The following is a 26081-nucleotide window of genomic DNA, read 5'->3' on the forward strand; positions in this document are numbered from 1 at the left end:
AAAAATATAGTACTAAGACATTCCTAAACTAAAGGAAAACAGTAATGCGTGAGGAGCATTTTTCTTCAAATTAAAGAAAATAGTATACAGTGTTGAATGACTTTTTGTTCATCTGGTTTTACTTAAAAAAAAAGAAACAACCAAGTTTGGTTGTATTTACAATGATATTTAAATTACTGTTGTGTTTGTAGTGTCTTTTCATACAGTTTGATTGTATACTATTTTAGATTGTTTTCCAACTGCTAAATTCTCATTTTTAAATGTTTAAAAATGTCACTTTTATGTAATGATATTTTGGCCTTAGTAAAAGTTTTATATGCTACATTTGAAAGACTTAGGAGCCAAGTCTGTGACAAGAAAAGTTTTCTTAGATGGCAAATCCAAACTAAATTTTTAGTATTTCTATTCTTAACTTTTCTAATTAAATTTTCTAAATTCTAAATTAAATTAAATTTTCTAACTTAACTCTATTCTAATCTTAAGGATTTAAAATCCAAATATTTAAAAATGCATAGAATATAAATTATGATAAAAGATAGCATTATTACCCAGAATAGAAAGCTGCTCTTGGTGCCAGAAGACTATAGAGTTCAATTCTTACTTCTGAGGCCTTTTGGTCTGATTATCCCAGTCACATCATTTTCAGAACCACAGGTAACTCTGGGATTCTGAACTGTCCAGCTATTTCTGATCTGCATTAGTAACGTATGTTCCCTTTTTGGAAATTAAGTTTGCTTATGAAATAATAAGCCTGACCAAAAAGAAAAGGTGATCATTGATCTTATGTAAGAAAATGAACTTAGTTTTATAATGGACATGCTTTAACCTCTTTTTTTCCCATTCCTTTTTCTTCAAATAAATAATGATAACTGATTTATTTGAAAATTTCATTGCAGGATTACTCTATGTAACTCACTAACTGGCACATAGATACAAGATGACCTGCATCTAAGTTTAATAAAAATACAAAACTTTTAGTTTGTATGCAGAATGCATCCATAGTAATGAGACATTTAATACATCCTGAACTTATTTGTTTTCCTCTTTTTCTTTCTTTTAGGTGTCCAATGTCCCCAGCATCAGTAGATTGCCAACTCCCTCTCCTTGCGACACCCCAGCAAGCATTATGCTGGTGCTGTCATACCCATCCCAGAATACTGCAGCAGAATGGAGCTGCCCTTTAGTTATAAGGTAAGTCTCCCTCCCCACTCCTTTTACACACCCACAAGCATTATTTTATTTCTACAATATTGTGTGGTTTTGTAAGGTTTTTTTAAAGTATTATTTCCATTATAAATCCCATTGGGGTTATAAAACTGAAATGTGAAAAAACTTATAAAACTACATAATATTTAAAAAAAAAAAACTTACCTTATCACTATAGACCAACTCCACTTTGTAGTAGTTTTCCATGGTGGTTTTAAAATCTCCAGCATGATGCTGGCTGGGGTGTCACATGGAGGAGGAGCTGGCAATCTGCAGCTGCTATGGACATTGGATGAGAAAGCAATAAAAGGTAAGCTTCAAATTTAGATTGTATTAGATGTCTTTGGTTACATGGTGCATGCTACCTATCTTAAAATAAGTTTGTTTTTTTTAAACTTTGTGACAGGTCACATAAAATGTAAACATCATGTTCCTCTTTAAATGGTCTTTAGTGAATATGTGTTTATTCTCAAGCTTAAACAATGCAGTATGGTTAGTTTCAAAAAGTATTTGCTTACCTTTATCAGTTAGCTGGAACTTTTCCCTTTCAAATTTGTGAATTTTGTCCCGATTATCACCTATTTGTTCTGAGAATTACATTAAGCCTTCAATGTATGTGTATAAACTTTTAAAGCATGTTTTTCATTGCTTAAAACATAATGTCAGATGATTGTTTTGCAAATTGACTTTTATACAACATACCTACCAAATTTATCCTTGACCCCATATTAATCAGTGCAGATAAAGAATTCTGAGACATTTCTGGTTTTATTATATACATTTTCTCTCTTCTGTTTAAAGTCTGAAGAAAGGGAATTTATTTGTATTAGTAGGAATATTTATTTCATTTTTAAACGTTGTGTTTTATCTTTGTATTCAGCATTTAGCAGTCTTATAGTAGGTGCTTATTGAATTTAATTAAATAACCATTACTAATCATATTTTAGATCAGTATCATTAGGAAAATTTTCAGATAGAACTTTTTTTTTTTTAATCTTCATAGTTAAGAAAAGCCTGGCTAAAATCATGCCTTTGAAAACCCAGAGAGATTCATTCCTGAATAATTCTCAAGAGAAACCACATGCTCTAGAGAAGGAGATCACTGGGGGTTCTAGAAATCAGGAAACTTCTAGCAAAGCATCAGCTCCTACTAGACCAAATCATATCTTTTTCATGTCTTGAAGGGGGAACAAAATCTCTTTCAACTCTTAAAAAAAAAAAATTGTCATTCTCATTTAGAAGCAGAAGTTCTCATTTAAAAAAAATTATGTCATTCAGGACATTCATTGACTTTGCAATCCTAGGGCACTTACTATTTGAGTATTGAATGGATTTCCTCATGATATTGAATTTTAAAAGCTTCATTTTTTTCTGTCCAAATTAGAAAAAACATAAATGGGGGGAGGGGTCTCTTTTGGAAATAAATGTGAGAAAAATTCACCATCCTCTTGAAATACTTGATCTGTTTAGAGTTCAGCAGACTTATGTGGAATCATAGAAGTTATGCAGTTTCTGCTTTTTCCATGTATGCTAGACTTAGCTTAAACAAGACTATTACCATTTGGGAGAATATAGTTTCTTAAAGTTTAATCTATTTCTTTTACTTGGGTTCATTATCTTAGAATTGGAGAAACATTAAAATCAAAGTAGGAAGATTTAAAACATGTTGGGGGACTTAATCTTTTTTTAATCTATTTATTTTATCCATTGCTCTGACCACTGAAAATAACTCTTCATTTTTGTCTTTATATTCCCCTGTTGTTTAGCCCAGTGTTGATTGCATGCTGAATACTTTAGTAAAAGCTTATTAATTGATGTGTGAGGGAAAGCATTATAAGTTTTCTCTGCTATTATACATTACCAAATGATCAAAACATCTTATTTAAAAGTAATTTTTAGCACTCACAAAAAGAGAACATGTAAAGTTTTCCTAAAATGTTTTCTTAAAAGATTTGTGTACACACACACACACACACATACACACACACACACACACACACACACACACGGAAAGAGAGAAAGAGAAAGCAAGCACACGAGCACTCTCTAGCAAGCCAGTTTAGATGATGAGACATTGACCATAGTAAGATTAGGAGTGTGCTGTTATTATAACTATTGTATAACAACTACTTGACTTTAGAATCTGAAAGACCTGGATTCAAATTCTGTATCTCACAACAGCCAACTCACTTAAGTTCTCTATGCCCCAGTGAACTAACTCTACCAAGACACTCTTTTACTCATAATTGCCAAGTTGCTTTAGTGTTTCCACATTAGAATTTTCTATGTCCGTGAAATCACAAACCTGGATCTGCCCCAGCCCCAAATTTTAAAAACCTATTATTGATAAGATTTAAGATTTGACAATTTCTCTTAATGTGTCTAACTACATATTTCTACATTTTGAAGTTAGAGATGTTTTTTTTTTAATTCAGCTAATTAGTTGAATAAAAGATATAAGCAAACATTTCCTTGCTAACATTTTTATCCTTTTCCTACTTAGAATTAAAAGTTATCATAACATAATATAGACTTTCTCTCAGTATGACAACGACCTGGTTTATAAATGTTCCATAAGTAAGAACCATTCATTTCCCATTTCCTTTCCTTGTTCTGTTACTGTTCTTCCTCATCTAGCTGTATTGTTCCTCACTTCTTTTTAGAATGATATAGACAATTCTAGGCCAGTGACATTTGGTGAACATCATGGAAGATTGTCTGATGTAATATATCCTATAACAACTTTTTCAATTGCTTCTCTTCTTCCCAAAAACATTGAAAACACCCCCACACACACACACACCCTCCCCTCCCTCCTTTCTTGTTAAATTCTTAACCAATTATCTCTGGAAGATACCCCTCCTTTTCCTTTCCTGCTTCTTTCCTCTAGTCTGTTCACAAGCTTTCATAATTCATACTATTAATAATAGACTTAAAGTTAGAAATAATTTGTGCTATTGTAAAAAGTCTTGTTTAACAATTTCCTCCTATTTAAGTGGGAATAATAATATCCCTTCTTCCTACTATTCTACAGCCAAGTGATGAGTGTTATTTTTCACCTTGTTAAACAAAGTAATGTTAAAGCAAGAAAAGTAAATGATAATGCGCAAATATGAGCTATAATAATTAAATAAAAGGAAAAGTTTAAATTTTGTTAGATAAATTAAAGAGGCTCTCATCCTTGACAGAGTTCAGAAATCCTCCTTGTAAGCTCCTAAAAAATTGTTCTATCTCCTCTCATCCACCTTAATTAAACCTGCATTTTCTAAAGCACCAACATTTGAGATACATTTTTTAAAAAAGTATTATTATTCACTTTGGAATTTCTCACTTCTCTTGTTAGTCCCTACTATTTATATAGTTTATTTCAAATAATTTTGTGAGCTTAACTGCCATTTAAATATAGTTTTATTGGGAAAATGCATATATCTAGACAAACATAAACGGACTTAGAGAGTATATCCTATTTCTAAGTAAAGAACTGTTTTCACTTTAAAAAACATTTAACAAAGGTTCTTAATTTGAGTTGGTTAGTACAACATGTAAAACATTATCTAGAATGATAGGGTACAGAAGTATCAATAAATATCTCCTCTTCTAACTAAGCCTTTCTATTGTTATTGAGTTGTGAACACATACACATATTACCTTTTCCATCTTGAAATTTCTAATTTCTAATCATTAGCTCCATTTCTAAAGGTGATTGAGTTTTAGAAGAGTTGGAAAACTAATTTATTTTTGGATGGAATTAGTTGATTTTAAAGTCTTTCATGTGATTTTTCTTAGTTACATTAGGATATTCAGTATTTCAGCATTATATATGACAAATTTATGACAGATACTTAAGATTTCACATATGTAAAACAAATGTAATTTTAAAATGTTGCTTACTATTTTAACTTATATATAGACTCTTTCTAAAGAGAGTTATTAATGTTGGGTATATTTGCAAACTGATGATTTTAATTGTTGCTATGGGATGAAGCTTAAGACTTATGCATGATAAATGTAAGCCATGTTAACATTGTCTTGTTTTTGTTTTAAAAGAAAATTGAGCATATTGTTGAGCAGTGCTTAATGCTGAAACTTGGGTACACACTAATGTTAATTTGTTTACTTTTGTGTGCTAACCCAGAGATTAATGAATCATTCTATTACTTAATACTCTCATGGTTTTAAATCAGTTCTCCAATGTTCCTGGAAGATTCATCTAAATTACATCAAGTTTTAATTTCTATAGCATGATTTATTTTAATCATTAACAATAAAATAAAGCATAAAATATCTTTATGTTGAATAACTTTTTAAAATATGGCACCTATGTTATTTTAAACCCCATTGTAATGAAATTACAACTTATACGCCCCAAACTATCTTTTTGGAATAAGGATAAAACCACAGAAATTTAAAACCAATTTCCCAATATTTAGTTTGTGGGAGAAATTGCAAGAACTGGACAGAAAAAATAAAGTTATTTAATCCACCTTTTTTAGTACATTAAGCTTTCATAAATTTTCATTTTTGTGTGTAACTTTCTATTAAAACTCATAGCAAGTTGGTTTGATAGGATTGTTTGATTTTCATAATTGGGATTTCTTTTTTTTTAAGGTATTTGTACCTTTGGGCTTGTATCTCTACATAGCAAGGTTTCCACAGATAAACATGGTAATAGCTTTTTACCACAACTAATGGGAATGTGTTGTAACAAATTTGTCAGACAGTAAATATTTTTTCACCCCCTACAATCTTTTGAAAAAGTGTTTTAAATTTTATTTTATTTGTTGGGAACTAACATTAATTTTCCCTGCATAAAATTTGAAGGACTTACCATAAAAACTTATATTTATAGGGAAAATGGTATCATCGGAGGCAAGCTGTAAAAGAATTACATGGTACATTGATACGACTCCTAAATGAACTGCTGCCATGGGAACCAAAGCTAATGAAGGCTTTTCAAAGAAACAGGTAAGATATAAAATTCATCTTAAACTAAGTGTTTTGTTATTCTTATTTGAGGTTACATAGTTGTTGCTTTTTTTTTTTTTCTTTAATTCCCAGGAGAACTTGACAAAAATTACTCTAGATAGACTGGTATTTCTTCTAAATCTAAGATCTCTTTGGGAAGAAATTTGATTTTATTTTTTAAAAAAATCATCCTTTGATAACTTATTCTAGTAATTAATGTTCTTTTCCTATCCCATCACAACCCTAGTGCTATAATTTCAAACACTTTTTTCATCACTACTACTACTACTTTTGAATTACCACTCATTCACTATAATTTTCCTTTTTTATATAAATATATCTTTGACATTCAACACATTCATTTCATGATATTTATGGAGAGTAGACTATATATAAAGTAAGGTGAGGCATCGCAGTAGTACTATGCTCCCTGAGGAGAAGCTGTCCTTTCTTCTTGCCTAGACCAATCCTTCCCCTTATGCCCTCAGTTCCACCCCCTCTTGTCTCCTCTTGGGGTTTGCTCTCTTAATCCTCCCTTGTTCAACTTCAGTCTCTTCCCATCTACTGGCTCTTTCCCCCCCACTACCTACACATGTGATTAGGTCTCCCACATTCTTAGAAAACCTTCCCTTAACTCTTGTCTTTATTTTAAATGATTGTCCCATATCTCCTCTCCATTTCTCAGCCCTCCCTCACTGAAATTCCCAGTTATTTTGGCTATTGTAACACTACCTTATAGTTCTTGTGGTTTTTTAGGGGAAAGGGAGAAATAGTATTTTTTTTTTCCAATTACATGTAAAGATAGTTTTCAACATTCTTTTTATTATAAAATTTTTAGTTCTAAAATTTTTCTCCCTCATATTTTACTCTCCACAAGGTGACAAGTAATCTGATATAGGTTATGCATGTGCAGATAAACATATCTCCACACTAGTCATACTGTGAAAGAAAAAAACAGAGAAAAAGGAAAAGTTACACATACAAAGTGAAAGTAGCATACTACTTTCTGCATTCAAACTTTATTATTCTTTCTCTGGATGTGGATAGCATTTTCCATCATAAGTCTTTTGGAATAACCTTGCATCTTTGTATTTCTTAGAAGAGATAAGACATAGTTGAGCATTGCACAATATTACCTTACAGTTCTCCTACCTGTGTGACTACTTCTAATCAGTCGTCTTTACGGTATTTTTATGCATCTTTCATCCCATATGTTAGGTGTCCCCCAAAGTTCTACTCTTGGGGCTCTTTTTTCCCCTATCTTTTTCTCTTTTTGCAATTTCAGTTGTTCCCATTATTTCAGTTGTACAGTTATTCAGTTATACAGATGTCTCCTAAATTGGCATTTTCTGTCTGTTCGCTCTTCTGAACTCCATCTGTACATGACTAATTGCCTGTTTAACATTTCTACCTGTTTGTCCATTAGCATCTCAAATTCAGGCTGTCCAAATCAGATCTTGTTACTCTCTCCTTTCACTAAACTTCCCTGTTTCTTTTGTGAGCAGCATTATTCACCTAATCAGTTCATGGTTACAACTTTTACCACCCAACTATATTATCAAAGAGTTGTTAAGTCTTGTTGATTTGATTGTCTCTCTTACATTTGTCTTTTCCACTTTGAAGTGACTACCTCAGTTCATGTCATCATTAGTCACTTTATTTCAATAGCTTTTTCTTTGTTTCTGCTGTCTTTAGTCTACCTGCATACAAAGTGCCTCAATAACCTTCTAAAGAAATAGTTTTGAGCCTTTGACTGCCCTCCTCAAAAACTTCAATAACAACTTCTTACCTCCAAGATAAAATAGAAACTCCTCCACTTATTTCGTTTTTATTTCATATAATCCTTTGCTTAATTCAGTCCTTAGCTCAGTTGCCATTTCATGTGTGAAGATTTTTCTTATCTTCTCCTTTATTAATGCCTTTTTCTACTTAAATTGTATTTATTTTTCTGGGTCCATATTGGAAACCTCTCAAAGAAATTTCTTGAGAGTAGAAATTGTTTATGCATCCTTAACACCTAGCACAATCACTTGTCTGTAGTAGGCTCTTAAAAATGTTTGTTGAACTTTATTTTAATTTTTTACAAAAGGCAGTATCTGCCTTTATGAAGGGAGTGATATACATATAGAAAATTGCATTTAAAGAGGTACCAAGTGCTGTGGGAATTCAGAAGAGGGACAAATTAGATGTATGTACAAAATTATATATATATATATATATATATATATATATATATATATACACACACACACACCCCCAGCGGAGCTATGATTTCTTCAGGGTAGGGAACTCCCAATTATGAAATTTCTTTCACTCTGACAGATTATAACCCTTCTGTGACTTAGAAAGTTTTGGGGAATTGCCTGAGGCACATCAATATTAAGTGATGTCCCTAGGATCATGGAGCTAGGAATTAAACCTAGGTCTTCCTTATTCCAAGCCCAATCTTCTATCTGCTACACAAGATACTGTATACTTAAATAGGAACTTATAAAATATAAAGTAGAAGATACTTGCTTATATTCAGCAAATTAGGTGCTTCCTGTATATAGTTCATGTAGTAAACTATAGTTCCTCTTAAACAATGCTCATTCCCCTCCCTTCTTTCCCTCTACTGTAATAAGTCTTTTGTACCTTTTCAATTTACCCTGTTTTACCTCCCCTTTTTCTTCTTCTCCCAATCCTTTTCCTATCTCTAATTTCTCTTTTATGTCATCACATTAAAGTCAACTTATGCATTTATCCTCTGCCTGTGTATACCCCTCCCAAGTGCCCTGACAAAGATACAATTCTCAAGAGTTTATAAGTATCATTCTCCCATGTAGGAATATAAACATTTTAACCTTTAAGACCTCTTTTTTTTTTTTTTCTTCCCTATTTGCTTTTTTATGTTTCTGTTGAGTCTTATATTTGAAGCTCAAATTTTTTGTTTATTTCTGGTCTTGTCATCAGAAATGACTTGGTAATCCCCTATTTTGTTAAATATCCTTTTTTTTTTTTTTTTTTTTTTTTTTTTTTGCCCTGAAAGATAATGCTTAATTTTGCTGGATAACTTGGTTGTAGTTCAAACTCCCTTGCCTTCTGGAATGTCATATTCCAGACCTTCTGATTCTTTAATGTAGAAGCTGCTAGGGCCTGGGTAATCCTGATTGTAGCTCCTTGATATTTGAATTGCTTCTTTCTGAGTACTTGTAGTACTTTCTCCTTGATCAGATAATTCTGGAATTTAGCCATAATATTCCTTGGAATTTTCATTTTGGAGTCTCTTTTAGGTGGTGTTTAGTGGATTTTTTCAATGACTATTTTTACCCTCTAGTTCTAGGATATCAGGGCAGTTTTCCTTGATGATTTTTGAAAAATGTTGTCCAGATTCTTTTTTCATCATGGATTTCAGGTAGTCCAATAATTCTTAGATTGTCTCTCCTCGATGTATTTTTCAGGTTGGTTGCTTTTCCAATGAGATATTTTACATTTTCTTCTTCTTTTTTTTTTTTTTTTTAATTTTGTTTGACGAATTTTTGATTTCTCATTGAATCATTCACTTCCATTTGTCCAATTATAATTTTTAGTGAATTATTTTCTTCAGTTAGCTTTTTTAAACTTCCTTTTGCATTTGATTAATTACAGTTTTAAAGAAGTTGTTTGGTTCCGTGGATTTTTTTCCCCCATTTTGCCAATTCTATTTTTTAAGGAGTTGTTTTCTTTTTCCATTTTACCCCCCAAAATTTTAAGGAGTTTTCTTCAATCAATTTCTGTGCTTCCTTTTCCAAACTGTTGACTTTTGGCCCCAATTTTCATAATTCTCCTACATAGCTTGCATTTCTTTTCCCCATTTTTCTTCTATTTCTCTTTTAAGATCCTTTTTTGACCTCTTCTGAGAGAGCCTTTTGAGCTTAAGATCAGTTCATATCCCCTTTGAAGTTGCACATATAGACATTTTACTATTGCTGTCCTCTTCCAGATTTGTGTTCTGATCTTTCCTGTCACTATAGTAGTATCTATGGTCAAAGCTCTTGTTGCTTTGTTGCTCATTTTAAAAAGTTGAGCTCTGCCCTAAGACATAAGGAAGATTGTTCCAAGTTTTGTGTTTGTTTTTGGTTTTGTTCTCAGAGGGACCCAGGCCTTGCGATGACTTTCTGCTGCTCTTGGGTTGTTTGTATTTTAGACTTTCCTACTGCACTGGGTTGGCCTGGTCTAATGCTGGGGTTCAGGGGCTCACAGTTTGCCTTCTGTAACTGCCTTGGTTGTCTCATAGTTGACTGCTGATCCACTGGCCTTCTGACTTTGTCTAATAGCCTCTTGCTAGATTCCCCAAGTCTCCCTGCTCCATGCCTGTGCTAGGCTGCATTCCCCTCTGCCAATTCACAGGCCTTTTCCTGAAATCCTTCCAAGATATCTTAAGCTGGAAAATTATTATACTCGAATATTTGTGGGTTCTGTCACTCAGAAATCTGTTCAGAGGCTTAATCTAACATTGGTTCTGAGGGAAAATGAGGAAAGCTCAAGCAATGTCCTCGCTTCTCTCTGCCATCTTGGCTCCACAGTAAATTATACTTCCTCTCATGTAGCTGTCAGTCTAGTAGAGGGATAAGAAACAAAAGACATAATATGCAACATTGTGTAATTATTTTAGATAGAAAATAAAGTACTCTATGAGATTCAAGATGGAAGATTTTATTAGAGAATTAGAAAAGGCTTTATAGATGTTCTTTGATTTGGTTTTTAAAGATGGTAAGAAAGAATATATTGAAAGGTTTAACAGGAATAATTGAATGAGTAGAGATATTGTATTACAAGAAGTACTCTTCCAAGAGGAAGAATAGTTCAGTTGGGCTAGAGCATAAAATATTGAAAGACGATAGAATAAGAAGATACTGGAAAAGTAGTGGGAATTTTCAGTTCTAGAGGCCTTAAATGCCAGGTCACTGAATTGAATTTTAATTAGTAGACAGTATGGAACCATTAAAGTTTGTAGAGCAAAGGAGGTGACATTACCAAAACCATCTAATATGGCAACAACATGAAGGACAGATTACAAGAGACATGGAAAAGTTTTGGAATTGTCCAAGCAGGGAATAATGGAAAGCATTTCATGATGGGAGTGAAGGGATAGATGTGAGAAGTGTTATGGAATTGGATTCCACTGGCTTTGGTAATTGCTTCTTACCTTTCTTAATAATCTTTAGTTTTCAAAGATAAGCCCATGGTCCTAAAACTGGGAAGTGGAATGGATTGTAGTATCATACACAGAAAATTAGTAACATTGGAAAGAGAAGGTTACGGGGAAAATAGTAATGAATTCAGCTTTGAAGTGCCATCAAATAAGGTGGAAAAGTCTCGTAGGTAATTAATATTATGGATCTGAATCTCAGAAAAAGTCATGATCTAGAGGAAATGATCTGAGAATGATATATAGTAATTTTCATTTGAGTCTTGGAAATAATTCAAACTACGAATGAATGAGACTTGCCAAGGAGAAGAAAAAGAAAAGGCCAAAGGTTACTAGATAATAGATAGGTGGCCTAAGTCAATTGAATGGATTTCAAAAATAAATAAATAAAATAAAAATTTTGAGGAATGGATTTAGAGGCACTGGTGAGGAAAAGAGAGTATTTCAACTATAATAAAAGTCTGAGGAAATTGTAAAAAGAATATCCTTCAGTGGATAAGGGTGCAAGGGATAATGGTATGTTCAAGGAAGAGCCAAATTTTGGTTAAAACAAGAAAATAGATTAATGCTGGCTTAAAATCACCATATCTAGGAGATATGGCAATTTGTTAAGAATACAGTGGTATTTTCAAAGGGTACCAGTAGATTAGGTTACAAGATGGGTAATCTATATTGGTGTGGAGTTGGGAAAGAATAGAGCTGAGAGGATTTTTAAATCTGCAGAATTTAACAAAAAGTGTAATTCCTTGGGATATATAAGTTTCTTTATAGATCATTACTTGATAAAAGAGTTAAGTATGAAGTTTGAGATGTAAGAGAAAGAAACTCAAAAACTGAAGCCTGAGTCATTGCCAATTGAATTTAAAGCAACAATTGAAGATAAGACATCTTTAGAATAAGCTAATAAAAAAATGTTTCAGTTTATACACAGATTTTCAGGAACATATCTCCTGTGTAAAGCAAATCATTCCAGTTGCTATCTCTCAGCTTTCTCTTCTTCAAGCTCTCTTTCAAAAGTCACAGTGAGATATTAAATATATATATATATATATATTTTTTTTAAATAACTTTTTATTGACAAAACCCATGCCAGGGTAATTTTTTACAACATTATCCCTTGCACTCAATTCTGTTCCAATTTTTCCCTTCCCTCCCTCCACCCCCTCCCCCAGATGGCAAGAAGTCCTGTACATGTTGAATATGTCATAGTATATCCTAGATAGAATATATGTGTGTGCAGAACCGAACAGTTCTCTTGTTGCACAGGGAGAATTGCATTCAGAACGTAGAAATAATCTTGGAAGAAAAACAAAAATGCAAACGGTTTACATTCCTTTCCCAGTGTTCTTCTTCTGTCCATCATTGATCAATTGAAACTGAGTTAGATCTCTTTGTCAAAGAAATCCACTTCCATCACAATACATCCTCATACAATATCGTTGTTGAAGTATATAGTGATCTCCTGGTTCTGCTCATTTCTTCTTTTTTTTTCTTAATTTTTTTTTTATTTTTATTTTTTATTTATTTTTTTAAATAGCCTTTTATTTACAGGTTATATGTATAGGTAACTTTATAGCATTGACAATTGCCAAACCTCTTGTTCCAATTTTTCCCCTCCTTCCCCCCATCCCCTCCCCTAGATGGCAGGATGACCAGTAGATGTTAAATATATTAAAATATAAATTAGATACACAATAAGTATACATGACCAAACCATTATTTTTGCTATACAAAAAGAATCTGACTTTGAAATATTGTACAGTTAGCCTGTGAATCAAATAAAAAATGCAGGTGGGCAAAAATATAGGGATTGGGAATTCATTGTAATGGTTTTTAGTCATCTCCCAGAATTCTTTCGCTGGGCATAGCTGGTTCAGTTCATTACTGCTCCGTTGGAACTGATTTGGTTCATCTCATTGCTGAGGATGGCCATTTCCATCAGAATTGGTCATCATATAGTTTTGTTGTTGAAGTATGTAATGATCTCCTAGCCCTGCTCGTTTCGCTCAGCATCAGTTCGTGTAAGTCTCTCCAAGCCTTTTTGAAATCATCCTGTTGGTCATTTCTTACTGAACAATAATATTCCATAATATTCAAATACCACAATTTATTCAGCCATTCTCCAATTGATGGGCATCCACTCAGTTTCCAGCTTCTAGTCACTACAAAGAGACCTGCCACAAACATTCGTGCATATACAGGTCCCTTTCCCTTCTTTAAGATCTGTTTGGGATATAAGCCCAGTAGAAACACTGCTGGATCAAAGGGTATGCATAGTTTGATAACTTTTTGAACATAATTCCAAATTGCTCTCCAGAATGGTTGGATGTATTCACAATTCCACCAACAATGTATTAGTGTCCCTGTTTTCCCACATCCCCTCCAACATTCTGCATTATCTTTCCCTGTCATTCTAGCCAGTCTGACAGGTATGTAGTGGTATCTCAGAGTTGTCATAATTTGCATTTCTCTGATAAATAATGACTTGAAGCATCTTTTCATATGGCTAGAAATAGTTTCAATTTCTTCATCTGAGAATTATCTGTTCATATCCTTTGACCATTTATCAGTTGGAGAATGGCTTGATTTCTTATAAATTAGAGTCAATTCTCTATATATTTTGGAAATGAGGCCTTTATCGGTTCTGCTCATTTCACTCAGCATCAGTTCATGTAAGTCTCTCCAGGCCTCTCTGTATTCATCTTGCTGGTCATTTCTTATAGAACAAGAGATATTAAAAACTTAAAGAGCATTAATTACAATTTAAAATGTTGGAATTAGGAAGTCGAAGATAGATTCTACTATCTTACTAAAATTTGTATGATTTAGATACTAGTACTTGGATTTATTCAACTTTGTTGTTAGTCTAAGAATAAGCCTATATAATTTTCTTGTGAATTTCTTGTAATTATAATTGAGGTCAGTAGAAGTAGGCCAAATGAAAACAAGTGAACAAACACTTTATCATCATTCCACAGGTTAGTATAGTGCATATTTGATTTAATGGAGGTATCTTCAAAAAAGAGCAAGAATAAAACATTTTTAATACTAACCTGTTTTATAACAGAAATTATAATTAGAACTTGAAAAAACTCTTACATTTCTTCTTTTTTTTTTTGTCACTGTATGTAACATTATGTATTTTAAGATGCATTTGGGACATAATTTGAGTCTGAATTTTAAAGTTCTATCTATAAGATTAAATGACTTATTCAAAAAGTTTGGGAAGGTAAAGTCTTATATTACATATTTTGTTTTAGGAGTCGACTAAAGAAAGATTATGATGATTTCAAAAGACAACCAGATCATGATAAATTTACCCGAGAGCTATGGACTAGTGAAGAAGGTGAAGGAGAGCCTGGAAAAGAATCTCCCAGAGTAGAAATCATCAAATCTCTAGAATCAGCAGACCCTCTGGATATTCTAGAGAAGGAACATCTTGATTCTGGTAGGTACTCAATTTTAAAAAGAAATAATCATTAAAAAGAGGAAATGATTTTAGTTTGTTTTGTAAGTTTATGTGAGGTAAAATGAATTTGGGGAATGGAAAGAATTGTTTAGGATAATTTGGTAACATTTTGATAATAATTCAGTGGCTTTATCAAACATTGTTTCAATGAGCATTAGTTTTTTTTAATCTTGTACTATTGTAGTTTACTCCTGTCTTGGCACTGTAGTTTTAAAAAGTTTGATAATTTTATATCCTCATGTTATCTAGCAAGCAGTTAGGTCACCCTGAAGTCAGGGAAAGCCTATTTGTTTTTTCTGTTTTTTTTTTCTTTTTTTTTTTTTTTTTTATTTAATAGCCTTTTATTTACAGGATATATGCATGGGTAACTTTATAGCATTAACAATTGCCAAACCTCTTGTTCCAATTTTTCACCTCTTACCCCCCCACCCCCTCCCCCAGATGGCAGGATGACCAGTAGATGTTAAATATATTAAAATATAAATTAGATACACAATAAGTATACATGACCAAAACGTTATTTTGCTGTACAAAAAGAATCAGACTCTGAAATATTGTACAATTAGCTTGTGAAGGAAATCAAAAATGCAGGTGTGCATAAATATAGGGATTGGCAATTCAATGTAATGGTTTTTAGTCATCTCTCAGAGTTCTTTTTCTGGGCATAGCTGGTTCAGTTCATTACTGCTCCATTGGAAATGATTTGGTTGATCTCGTTGCTGAGGATGGCCTGGTCCATCAGAACTGGTCATCATATAGTATTGTTGTTGAAGTATATAATGATCTTCTGGTCCTGCTCATTTCACTCAGCATCAGTTCGTGTAAGTCTCTCCAGGCCTTTTTGAAATCATCCTGTTGGTCATTTCTTACTGAACAATAATATTCCATAATATTCATATACCACAATTTATTCAGCCATTCTCCAACTGATGGACATCCATTCAGTCAGGTAAAGCCTATTTGAATCCAGCTTCAGACACATATATTAGCAAGTCACTTAAACTTTGTCTTAGTTTCAACTGTAAGTTGGGAATGATAATAATAGTATCTTCCTTATACTTGTAAAATGCTTCACACAGTATCTGGTGCATAGTGGGTACTATATAAATGCTGTTATCATCATCATCATCAACAAACTACCCCTTAACTAAGAGGTACTTCTTGGGGAGGTAGTCCTGTTCTTTTCTTTTTTTCCTTTTGGTGCAAGAAATATATTTCACCATGTTTTATTTGGGTGAATTTTAAGTGAAAAAAATACGTTTTGTTTTTTTGTTTTTTTTTTTTAAACCACAAACCATCTTTATTTATTTGCATATGAAAATCCTTAATTTCATTGTTACTATCTCCAGTATCACAATCCATATTCACCTTTAATAAGTGGGTGTATTTCTTTAAATTTTGTATATTTGTACCTTGATGCTTGGCAAAATAATCTAATTATTCATTTTGGTTGTATTAAAGGTATGGAATCATAGCTGTTTAAACTTTTGTATAGCAACTAGCATGTTGTTGGTACATAAATGAAATATTTGTTTCTGTATTTTTCAGATGACATTAAACTGTCAGAAATTGATTTTCCCATGGGCAAAAACAGGCTGTTAAAAAAAGAATTGCCTTCTAAAGATGTACAGAAGACACTGCCTAAAGCACTTAAACGACAGTCCAAACAAAATAGTTTTCTGGATGATAGCACAAAAGAACTTTCACCAAGGAAGAAAGCAAAACTAAGCACAAATGAAACTGCATCTGAGAACTTAGAAGGTGGTATGCAGGCTGACTGTTGTTTGAATGAGTCCAAACAGACAGAGCCACCATCTCCTGAGACTTTTGCCCCTGTAGACTCAACCACATCTGTATCTTCTTTCCTGAAAGGGACCAAACCTATTCAGGCTTTGCTTGCAAAGAATATTGGGAACAAAGTGACCTTAACCAATCAGCTGCCAACTTCGATAGGTAAGAATGTACCTGCCTTGGAAAAAACAGTTACATCTTCTACAGAAGTAAGCCCAATAAAGCCAGCATTGACCTGCCAGACCAGTAACAAGGGTCCTTTACAGATGGTGTACAAAATGCCCTGTGGCCAGTGTGTGCCAATAGATCTTCATAATAGCTCTGTGAAGATTCAGATGCAGCCTGTGACAGATCCTAAAACAGGAGAGAAAGTCATGCAGCAAGTTCTTATTCTGCCTAAAAATTTTCTGATTCAGCACAAAGAAGGAAAGACTGTTGTTACAAAAGAAATCCAGTCATTTCAACAAAAGTGTCCAGAACAGCATTGTTCATCTTTCCCACAAACAACAAATGTAAATTCTTCTTTAGCACCAGTTCTTGTAAACCCAAATGGAAATATTTCAGCGCAACTGTCTAATACAATTTTCAACAAGAGTATTACATCTTTACCAAATGTGAATAGTTCTAGGCCACAGACTTTGCCCTCTCTAACATCAGCAAATAATTTAGCACTACCAGTTAAAACAAGCCAAAGTGAAACTGGAAAAATTAAGAATATAGTTTCCACAGCCACATTCCCCCGACCTGTTGCCTCACCCACCATTTCCTCAACAGTTCAGCCTCTAATATCAGCAACAACACTAAGTGGAACTGCAAATCCTAATGGTTCCCTTCACAATTTAGCATCACAGCCAAATACTGATTCTTCTGATGCAAAGCAAGAACTTAAAACTGTGTGTATAAGAGATTCACAGTCAATCCTTGTCAGAACACGTGGTGGCAACACTGGAGTTGTAAAAGTGCAAACCAATCCAGATCAGAATTCACCTAATAATCTATCTCCAAATTCAGTTTTTACATTTACCCCTCAGCTTCAAGCATTTCTAGTGCCCAAATCCACAACTTTGTCATCCTCCACTTTTTCACCAGTAGCAGGAGCAACAGCTACATCTTGCCTCCCTCCTTTTGCCCAGTCTTCTGTTTCTGGGTTTGGTCCCCCACCATCTTCTGTTTCCATTCCAGCCCCTGCTTCGAGTTTTAATCAGACAACAGGGAAGAACCTTAAACTTACTTTAGGCCAACCTTCCTGCACTAGTAATTTGGGACAAATGGTAGATAATAAAACTGTACCAGTATCCTCTTCTTCCTCCTTCCTGCCTTCTGTTTCATCTGGTCCCATACATCAGTCAACAACAAGCAATTCAGTTAATGTAATTAGCATTTCAGCAGGAAATTTTGGACAAACCAACACAAATATAATCCATACTCCAACTTCACAACAACAGGTAGATTATAAAACAAAGAATTACCCTGTTACGCCACCTGAGGCAACGATGACGACAAATGGAGATGTGATCAGTGGTACTCCAGTTCAAAAACTCATGCTGGTCACAGCTCCATCCATTCTTTCCCCATGTGGTAGTGCTGCAGTTAACATGGTGCCTACTCCAACATCCACAGGTGTTTCTACTCAGAAATTAGTTTTCATTAATGCTCCCATGTCCAGTGGCACTTCAACTCCAGCTATAATTGCAGAATCATTAAAACAGGCTCGACCTCCCTCCCTGAGCAAAACCTATGTTAAGACCACAGAACAACCCCAAATAGTGCTAATTCCATCTTCAGTCGGAGCCCCAATAAAAATAAATTCATCACCTACTGTGTCTCAAATAAAAGATGTAAAAATCGGACTGAACATAGGCCAAGCCATTGTAAATACTACAGGCAGTGCTCCAAATGTTCCATCAATTAACATACTGCAGAATGTAACTCCAAAAGGAGCAGAAGAAAAAGGCAGCAAGAATTTTATTTTGCCTTTGTCCACAAGTGGTAGCTCAGTTCCAGTAAGCTCAAGTTTTATGAATCAAAATGTTGCGCCCATTAATGAACCAGTGGTGTCTACAGCAAGAGCAGTTAACAAGTTTTCAGTAACAGCAAATGCATCTTTGACTTCTCTTTCAACAACATCAAGTTGTGCTTCAGTTGGGACGCGACCTACAGTTTTAGTTAGTGGAAATGAAACTTCTTCAAGAATTATGCCAGTTTTAACAAATAGACTGTGTACATCAAATATTGGAAACACTGTGGCTATTTCAACTGTGAAAACAGGGCATCTTGCATCATCTGTGTTGATTTCAACTACTCAACCAACCATGTCTCCTCAGTGTTTAACATCAGCTTTACAGATCCCAGTTACTGTTGCCTTGCCGCCTCCTGTCACTGCATCTCCTAAAATAATCAACACACTTCCCCATCTGGCAGCAGTTCCAGGTACCACACATCCTGTCCCCCTTCCTAAAAGACAATCGCAGAATTTTGTCCAGTTTCAATCACCAGGGATTTCAGCTACAGTGCCATCAAATACAAATACAAATAAACCTCAATCTGTATTACCATCTGCTTCACTGAATGCAGGTAAAATAATTAGTTTTTCCAACTTTGCTTCTCTGCCAAACCAGCAAATGCCTCCAACTTTGGTAAAATCAGCTCATACTTACAGTTGTGCACCAGGTGCCTCTGCCATTCAGACTGCTACTGCACCTTCAAATGTAACTAGTCTGGTAGGGGGTCAGTTAAATGAACCTTGCATTCAGCAAAAAATAGTTATCAACACCAGTACCCCTTTGGCACCTGGGACTCAGATCATGATTAATGGCACCCGATTTATTGTTCCTCCACAAGGTCTTGGAGCTGGCAGTCATGTTCTTCTCATTTCTACGAATCCAAAATATGGACCTCCTTTACCTCTTAACAGTGGTCAAGGTATTCAGCCTGCAGCTCCTGATAGTCTTGGGCAGAAGATTACAGTAGCACCCAGTAGTTCTTTGAGTTGGCAACCTGCAAAACATCCCCTAAAAAGCTCTACAAAAATTGTAAACTCTCTGGGGAATGCAAGCACTGTACCTGTTGTACATGCAACACCCCAAGTAGTAAACACAACTGCTAAAGTGTCTGCTCCAACCCCTATGCCAGCAGTGTCATTGACTTCAGTAATAAAACCTCCTCCATCTACTCTCCTTGCTAAAACTTCTTTGGTTTCTGCAGTACATGCTGGTAACCCTCAGCTGCCAAGTAGTGCATCAGTATTCCATTTGGACACATCAGTGAAAAAACTGTTGGTTAGCCCAGAAGGAGCTATTTTGAATGCCATAAATACTCCAGCATCTAAGGTTTCTTCACTCTCTTCGTCTCTTTCTCATATTGTAGTATCTGCTAGCCGAAATTCTGCCACTGTCTTCCCTACTTTTCCGTCATCTGGCTTAGAAAAGCCTGACACAGCTGCATCTTGAATTTAGACTAAATGAGCCAGTTTTAAATATTGGGGCATTGTTTTGACTCCCAAATAAATTTTAACTGTTTATTATACTGTTGAAAACATACTATATACATAGTTGTTTTTTTTCCTATATCTTTTCATTAGATTACCACAGGGTTTTGTTTGCTTGGGGCGGGAAAAAATGTTAAATTTCACTCAAATGTATGGGTATGTTTTCAAGGGTTGTTTGTTTGATAAAGGTCTGGAATGACCTGTCTGTTAACATACATTACACAAGTCAAGTTTGACTAGTTTAGAATAATCTAGCCTTTTGCACATTTGCATTGACCTGTTTCCTCTTGAATTTGAACTGTTGCAGCGTGTCTACAATACGGTAATCTGTGTCTTTCATTTGTGAAATCTTATTTTTGTTTCTGTAAAAAAAATATATATATATATTTATGCATTATAAAAATGCAGTCCATGTTGTAAAATTGTACATATTCCCAAATCCCTAATAACAATCTGTACTAAACTATATGTACAAAGAACTATGCTGTCTTATTTATGTTTTGTTTACATAATGTATAGTTTTTTAAGTATTTTAGTAATTTTGGACCAGTGTACTGTTAGCAACAATGCAGAAGAATCTGCATGTAATAAAAAGAAGTTGCTGTATTTCTTTGTTTGAATAATATTTCTAAAGTGTGTGCTTGGAGCATTTTAGAAGAAAAACACATTTCTAGTGTGAAAGACTATATCAATTAAGAAAATTCCTTAAGAAAAGCAAAAGTAATTAGGAAATTTGACTCATGTTTCTCTATGATTTGCCTGTGATTGGAATCTGATACTATTTAACATTTTCCAGGTTTGGGGTTTTAGTTGCTTTTAAATTCAATCTTGGATTTAAAATCATGACATACTGCCCCCACCCCCAAAAAAGTTCATTTTGAAAAGCAAGCTACTTTTCAGCCAATTTCTGCACATTCCAAAATGTGTTTTAGATTTAAGACAGTTGGTCTTCTGGAAGACTCAAAAGTACATCAAAACTTCTTTGGGTACAGAATGAAAGGGACACCTTTCATGAAATGTGGATACCACGTGATTCTAAGATTTTCACTGTTGCTTTTGAGATTACAGAGAAAAATCATTAAATTCATTTTCAAACCAAGTTATTATATATCTGCTGATGTTTGTTTTACTTTATTGTGATATTAGCAAAAAAAAAAAAAAAGAAAAAATACACTGCAAATGAATGCTTTCCCAACTATGGATGAAAAAGTTTAAGGGCCATTTTCTAAAATTATTTAAAATATAATTTTCAGTCTTGAGATCAGAAAATATACCTTCAACATCTTGTGTATTCACAGATTAGAATTTGAAAGATCTTTGGTGACTATCAGTGCATAGATAGTGACTATCTATATCCCACAAAGAGACCCCATAAAACATATTCAACAAATGGCTATCTAGGAATTACTTGAAGACCACCAGAAAGAAAAGTCCCATTCCTTTTTTGGATAATTCTAATAGGATTTTTTTAATAATCAAATTTAGATTTGTCTTTTTGCAATTACCATCCATTGTTCTGGTTCTGCCTACTAAGGCCAAACAGAACAAATATATTCCTTTTTTCATATGGTAGTCCTTCAACTACTTATTTGTATTGTAGGATTAGAAAAAGTTATCTAGTTTATTTTACAGATTAGACTGAGATCCAGGGAGGCTGACAACCCATGACCACTTACTTGATTGCAGCTATTCCATATCAACTGCCTCACACTGCTTCCAGACTCTGTATCTTTCCTAAACTGTAGCATCCATAACTGAATCAGTACTTAGGAGATGGCCTGACCAGGATAGAAAATGGCAAAACTCTTAATTTCCTTATTCCTGAAAGTTTTGGCTCTTAAATTTAGTCCAACTTTTTTTTTTTTTTTTTTTTTTTTGCTAACACATCACACTACTGAATCATATTAAACTTATAATTCACCAACCTCCTGGACAATTTTTTCTGAAAAATTGCTGTTCAACCCTACCTTCTCCATCATACTTTGTGAAGTTGATTTTTTGAACTCAAATTTAAGAATTTGCATTTTTTTTTTCTATTTTATCTTATTAGATTCATCCAGTATTAACAGAGCTTCAGAGCTTTTTTGGATCCTAACATTATGGTAGCTATTTTTGTCACCTGTAGATTTCATAAGAATATGCTATACTTTTATCCAAGTTGATTAAAAATATTAAAACAGTGCTAAACTCAGATAGCTGTAGACTTATTAAATTGTCCTCATACTGTTTAATTCTTCAGTCTGGCTGTTCAATACAACTGTTCTAAATATTGTATTGTTACCTAGTGCACATTTTTCTCTTTTCCACAAGAATAGCATAAGATACTTGATCAAATAAATGCCTTGCTAAAATTAAGCAAAGTGTTATCTACAATGTCACCTGAAATGCCAGTTTAGAAATCTGGTCAAAAAACAAAGAATGGTTAATCTGGTATAAAGGGTTCTTGATAAACCCGTGGCTACTCTTTGGAATCCCTGCTTTTTCTAGTTCCTCACTAAGCATCTCTTACTACTTTTTTTTCTAGAATTTCCCCTAGAATCTTAGACAAGATCAATGACCTATAATTCGTCCATTTTTATTCTTTTTTTTTTTTGTTGAAAACTTGGGACATTTGCCCTCCATCCTGTGGAACCCTTCTGGTCTTCCATGACTTTTCAGTTAACAATGGTGCAATAATTTCCCCTGTTCTTTCTATAGAAGTACTTAGTGCAAACCAGGTGACTTAAATTCACTAAGAACATGTGCTTGTCGTCTTATTATTAAATAGGTAGAAACCCTGTTATTTCTGTTCTGTCTGAATTCCCTTTATCAGAGAAAACTATAGAATCAAGCAGCTGTGCATTCTCTATTATCAAGTGTCTCATTGGACTTCAGTCATGTAGCATCTTTGACCCTCTTCTTTCACCTGATAGGATGGGTTTGTTTTTATTTTATTTAGAAACTTTGTTGTTTTTAAGTTTCCTTGCCAACTTCAGCTTATTCTAAACTTTAATAAACTCCTGAGACTATTCTTCTAGGACCTTATCATAATTTTGTAATCATCCTCTCTTACCTTTGTGTCTCTTTTGCATGATTTTTAAAAACAATCTAAGCTGGCTGGCGAGTTCAGTGTTTACAACAGTGTTTCTTTAGACTAGATAATTCCCTGTTTTCTTTCTCATCAGAATTACTTCCTTTTTATTTCTTGAGAATGTTATTGTTTTAGAGTTTAACATCCCCCTGGACTGATTTGCTTGTGGAATGTTAATCCACAAGATCATTCCTGTATTTCCTCACAACCCATTAAAATATGCTCTCCTGAAAATTAGAGTTCCTTTCAGACTACCACAAGATTTCTTTAATTGCAAACTCTGGAAAGGTATTTCTCTTTTTCTCTTATTTCCACCCAAGCAATCAATTCTCTTTGTTAGGAAATATCAGGAGCAAAATAGAATTATTCTATTTTGAGGTGTGAAAATATGATGGCACAAGAAAATAAAAACATTGCTGCTTTTGATAGAATTTTAGCAAACGTCTGAATAATAAACATTGATTATGCACCCCTTCCCCATCTCTCTACTATATTCTGCCTCTACATGACATGTTTCCAAAAACTTATGTTTTTTTCTCTCTGTTCAAGAGTTTTGTGATATGCTCTTAATGGTAAAAGTAACTTTTATTTCTCCTGGATTTCATTCCATTAGTTTATCTTATTAACATGCAGTATGAACTCTTTTCACTCTTTCCCTCTTTTAACCTGTCTTGTTTTTTGTCTTTTGCTTATTTTTAAACAAGGCATACTTATCCAGGGCCATATTCTAATTCTGGGATTCATCCCACCAAGTCTCACTAATTAATTATCTATGAGGTTACATTTTCCTATGTGCATTAGGACTGCTAGTTTCCCCCTGTCCATAGTATCTTTTTTTTTTTTTTTTTTAAGTATATGTTAGAACGGGATGAGGGGGTTTTAACCCTAATTTTCATCAATATGAGGAACTTTTTGAATGGAAATTCCTCCTACCAATGCAATTCAGCAAATCTGTGTAAGTTATAGTCCTAGAAAGTGACTAGATACTGAGAAATTAAATGAGCTATCATACAATTTAGGTCAAGAGATAAGACTACAATTTGGGTCTTCCTGAATCCAAGACTAAACTTTCCATCCACCACACCACATTACGTTCTACCTTACATGTATCAATAAATATTTTGTATATAAATTAATACTTGAAAAAACCTGAAATTTTAAGTGATGCAAAATATCTTGAAACAGTCATTACACGTAGCTTATCAATTTTATAACTAATATTAAATCTTAGGCTATTTTCCCTTTAATTTCTGAGCATGTTCCCATGGCAAAAATAGCCCATTTCTCAGAATATATGTGGTTGAAAAAAAAGTACAAACTAGTTTTAGTTATTAGCCCAAACTGAAGATAATTGAGAAAAAATATGTTGTAAATTCCTTCTAAAAGACAAGAAGTTTTTAAATTGCCTACTGTTGAAGACTTTTCACAAAATTCTTTTCTCCCTCCTTTGGTCCTTTAACTCAAAACACAGAAATTCAAGAACCACTTGAAGAGCAGTTTTGAAATCAAATGTTTAGTCTCTCCAGATTCTTATGACTTCTCAACGATATTTTTAAAATGACATTACAAGATTATTCAGAATGAATACTTATTAGTGTTATTCTTAACATAGACACAGTAGATGGCTTATGCTTCATAAAATTGAAAATTCTTTTTTTCAATATTTTAATTTTTCCTCAGTTACTTGTAAAACAATTTTTTACATATGTTTTTAAAACTTTGAGTTTCAGATTCTCTCCCTTCTCCTACCCCTTCATTAAGAAAGCATATGTAAAGTTTTGCAAAACATTTCCATAAAAGTCATGTTGTGAAAGAAAATAGCTCTCTGTCTCCCCCCCCAAAAAAAAGTCCTCAAGAAAAATTAAGTAAAAAAGAGGGTGCTTCAATCTGTATTCAAACACAATCAATTCTTTATGTATTGATAGCATCTTTATTTTTTCATAAGTCCTTCAGAGTTGTAGTAGATCATCGTAATGCTGAGAATGGCAAAGTCATACATAACTGATTATCCCACAATATTGCTATTGCTTTGTGCACTGTACATTTACTTTGTTTATGGAGGACTTCCCAGTTTTTTCTAAGAGCATCCTACTTATTTCCCATAGAACAATAATATTCCATCATAATCACATACCCATAATTTATTCAGCCATTCCCCAAATGGGCATCCATTCAATTTTCATTTTTTTTTGCATTGAGAAAGAGCTGCTACATATAGGTTCTTTTCCTGTTTTTTTGTTTTGTTTTGTTTTTTTCATCTCTTGGGATTCAGGCCTAGTAGTGGTATTAAGTCAAAAGATAATGCATGATTTTATAGCACTTTGCGCATAGTTCATATCATTTGTCAATTGGGGAATGGCCACTTTTTAAAAAATTTGATTCAGTTCTTTATATATTTGAGGAATGAGACCCTCAGAGAAACTTGCTTCAAAATTCTTTTCACAATTATTGCTAACTATTCTCCTCCCCTCATTTATTCTGTTCTCTCTCTTCTTTCACCCCAGTCCTCCTCAAAAATGTTTTACCTTTTACCACTCCACTCATTATGCCCTCTCCTATCATCCTGCCCTCTTATATCCCCTTCTCCTAATTTCCTACAGGGTAAAACAAGATTCTACACCCAAAATGAATGTATGTGTTATTTCTTCTTTGAGCTAGTTCTGATGAGGATAAGGTTCATCTCCCCTCATTTCCCATCTTCCCCTCCATTGAAAAGGCTTTTTCTTGCCTCTTTTATGACAGATATTTTATGCTATTCCACCTCTTCCTTTCCCATTTTTCCAATGCATTTCCCTATCACCCCTTAATTTTATTTTTATTATTCCTTCATATTCAACTCACACTTTTGCCCTCTGTCTATATATACTCCTTCTAATTGACATAATAATGAGAACGTTCTTTTGAGTTACAAGTATCACCCTTC

The 26081-nt window shown here is 33.7% G+C and overlaps 1 protein-coding gene across 1 annotated transcript in view; it reads left to right on the forward strand.

Annotated features, from left to right (window-relative positions):
* Positions 1-20694, forward strand: part of KIAA2026 (KIAA2026 ortholog) — a 71418-nt gene extending 50724 nt beyond the window's left edge. The window contains exons 6-8 of the mRNA XM_031961973.1: positions 6056-6171; positions 14602-14789; positions 16359-20694. Coding sequence (XP_031817833.1) covers positions 6056-6171; positions 14602-14789; positions 16359-20050 — 3996 coding nt within the window. The 3' untranslated portion in view covers positions 20051-20694. The remainder of the gene's footprint in view (positions 1-6055; positions 6172-14601; positions 14790-16358) is intronic.
* The last annotated feature ends 5387 nt before the right edge of the window (positions 20695-26081 follow it).

The sequence above is a fragment of the Sarcophilus harrisii genome, chromosome 1 (genome assembly GCF_902635505.1).
Source record: "Sarcophilus harrisii chromosome 1, mSarHar1.11, whole genome shotgun sequence".
Lineage (NCBI taxonomy): Eukaryota > Metazoa > Chordata > Mammalia > Dasyuromorphia > Dasyuridae > Sarcophilus > Sarcophilus harrisii.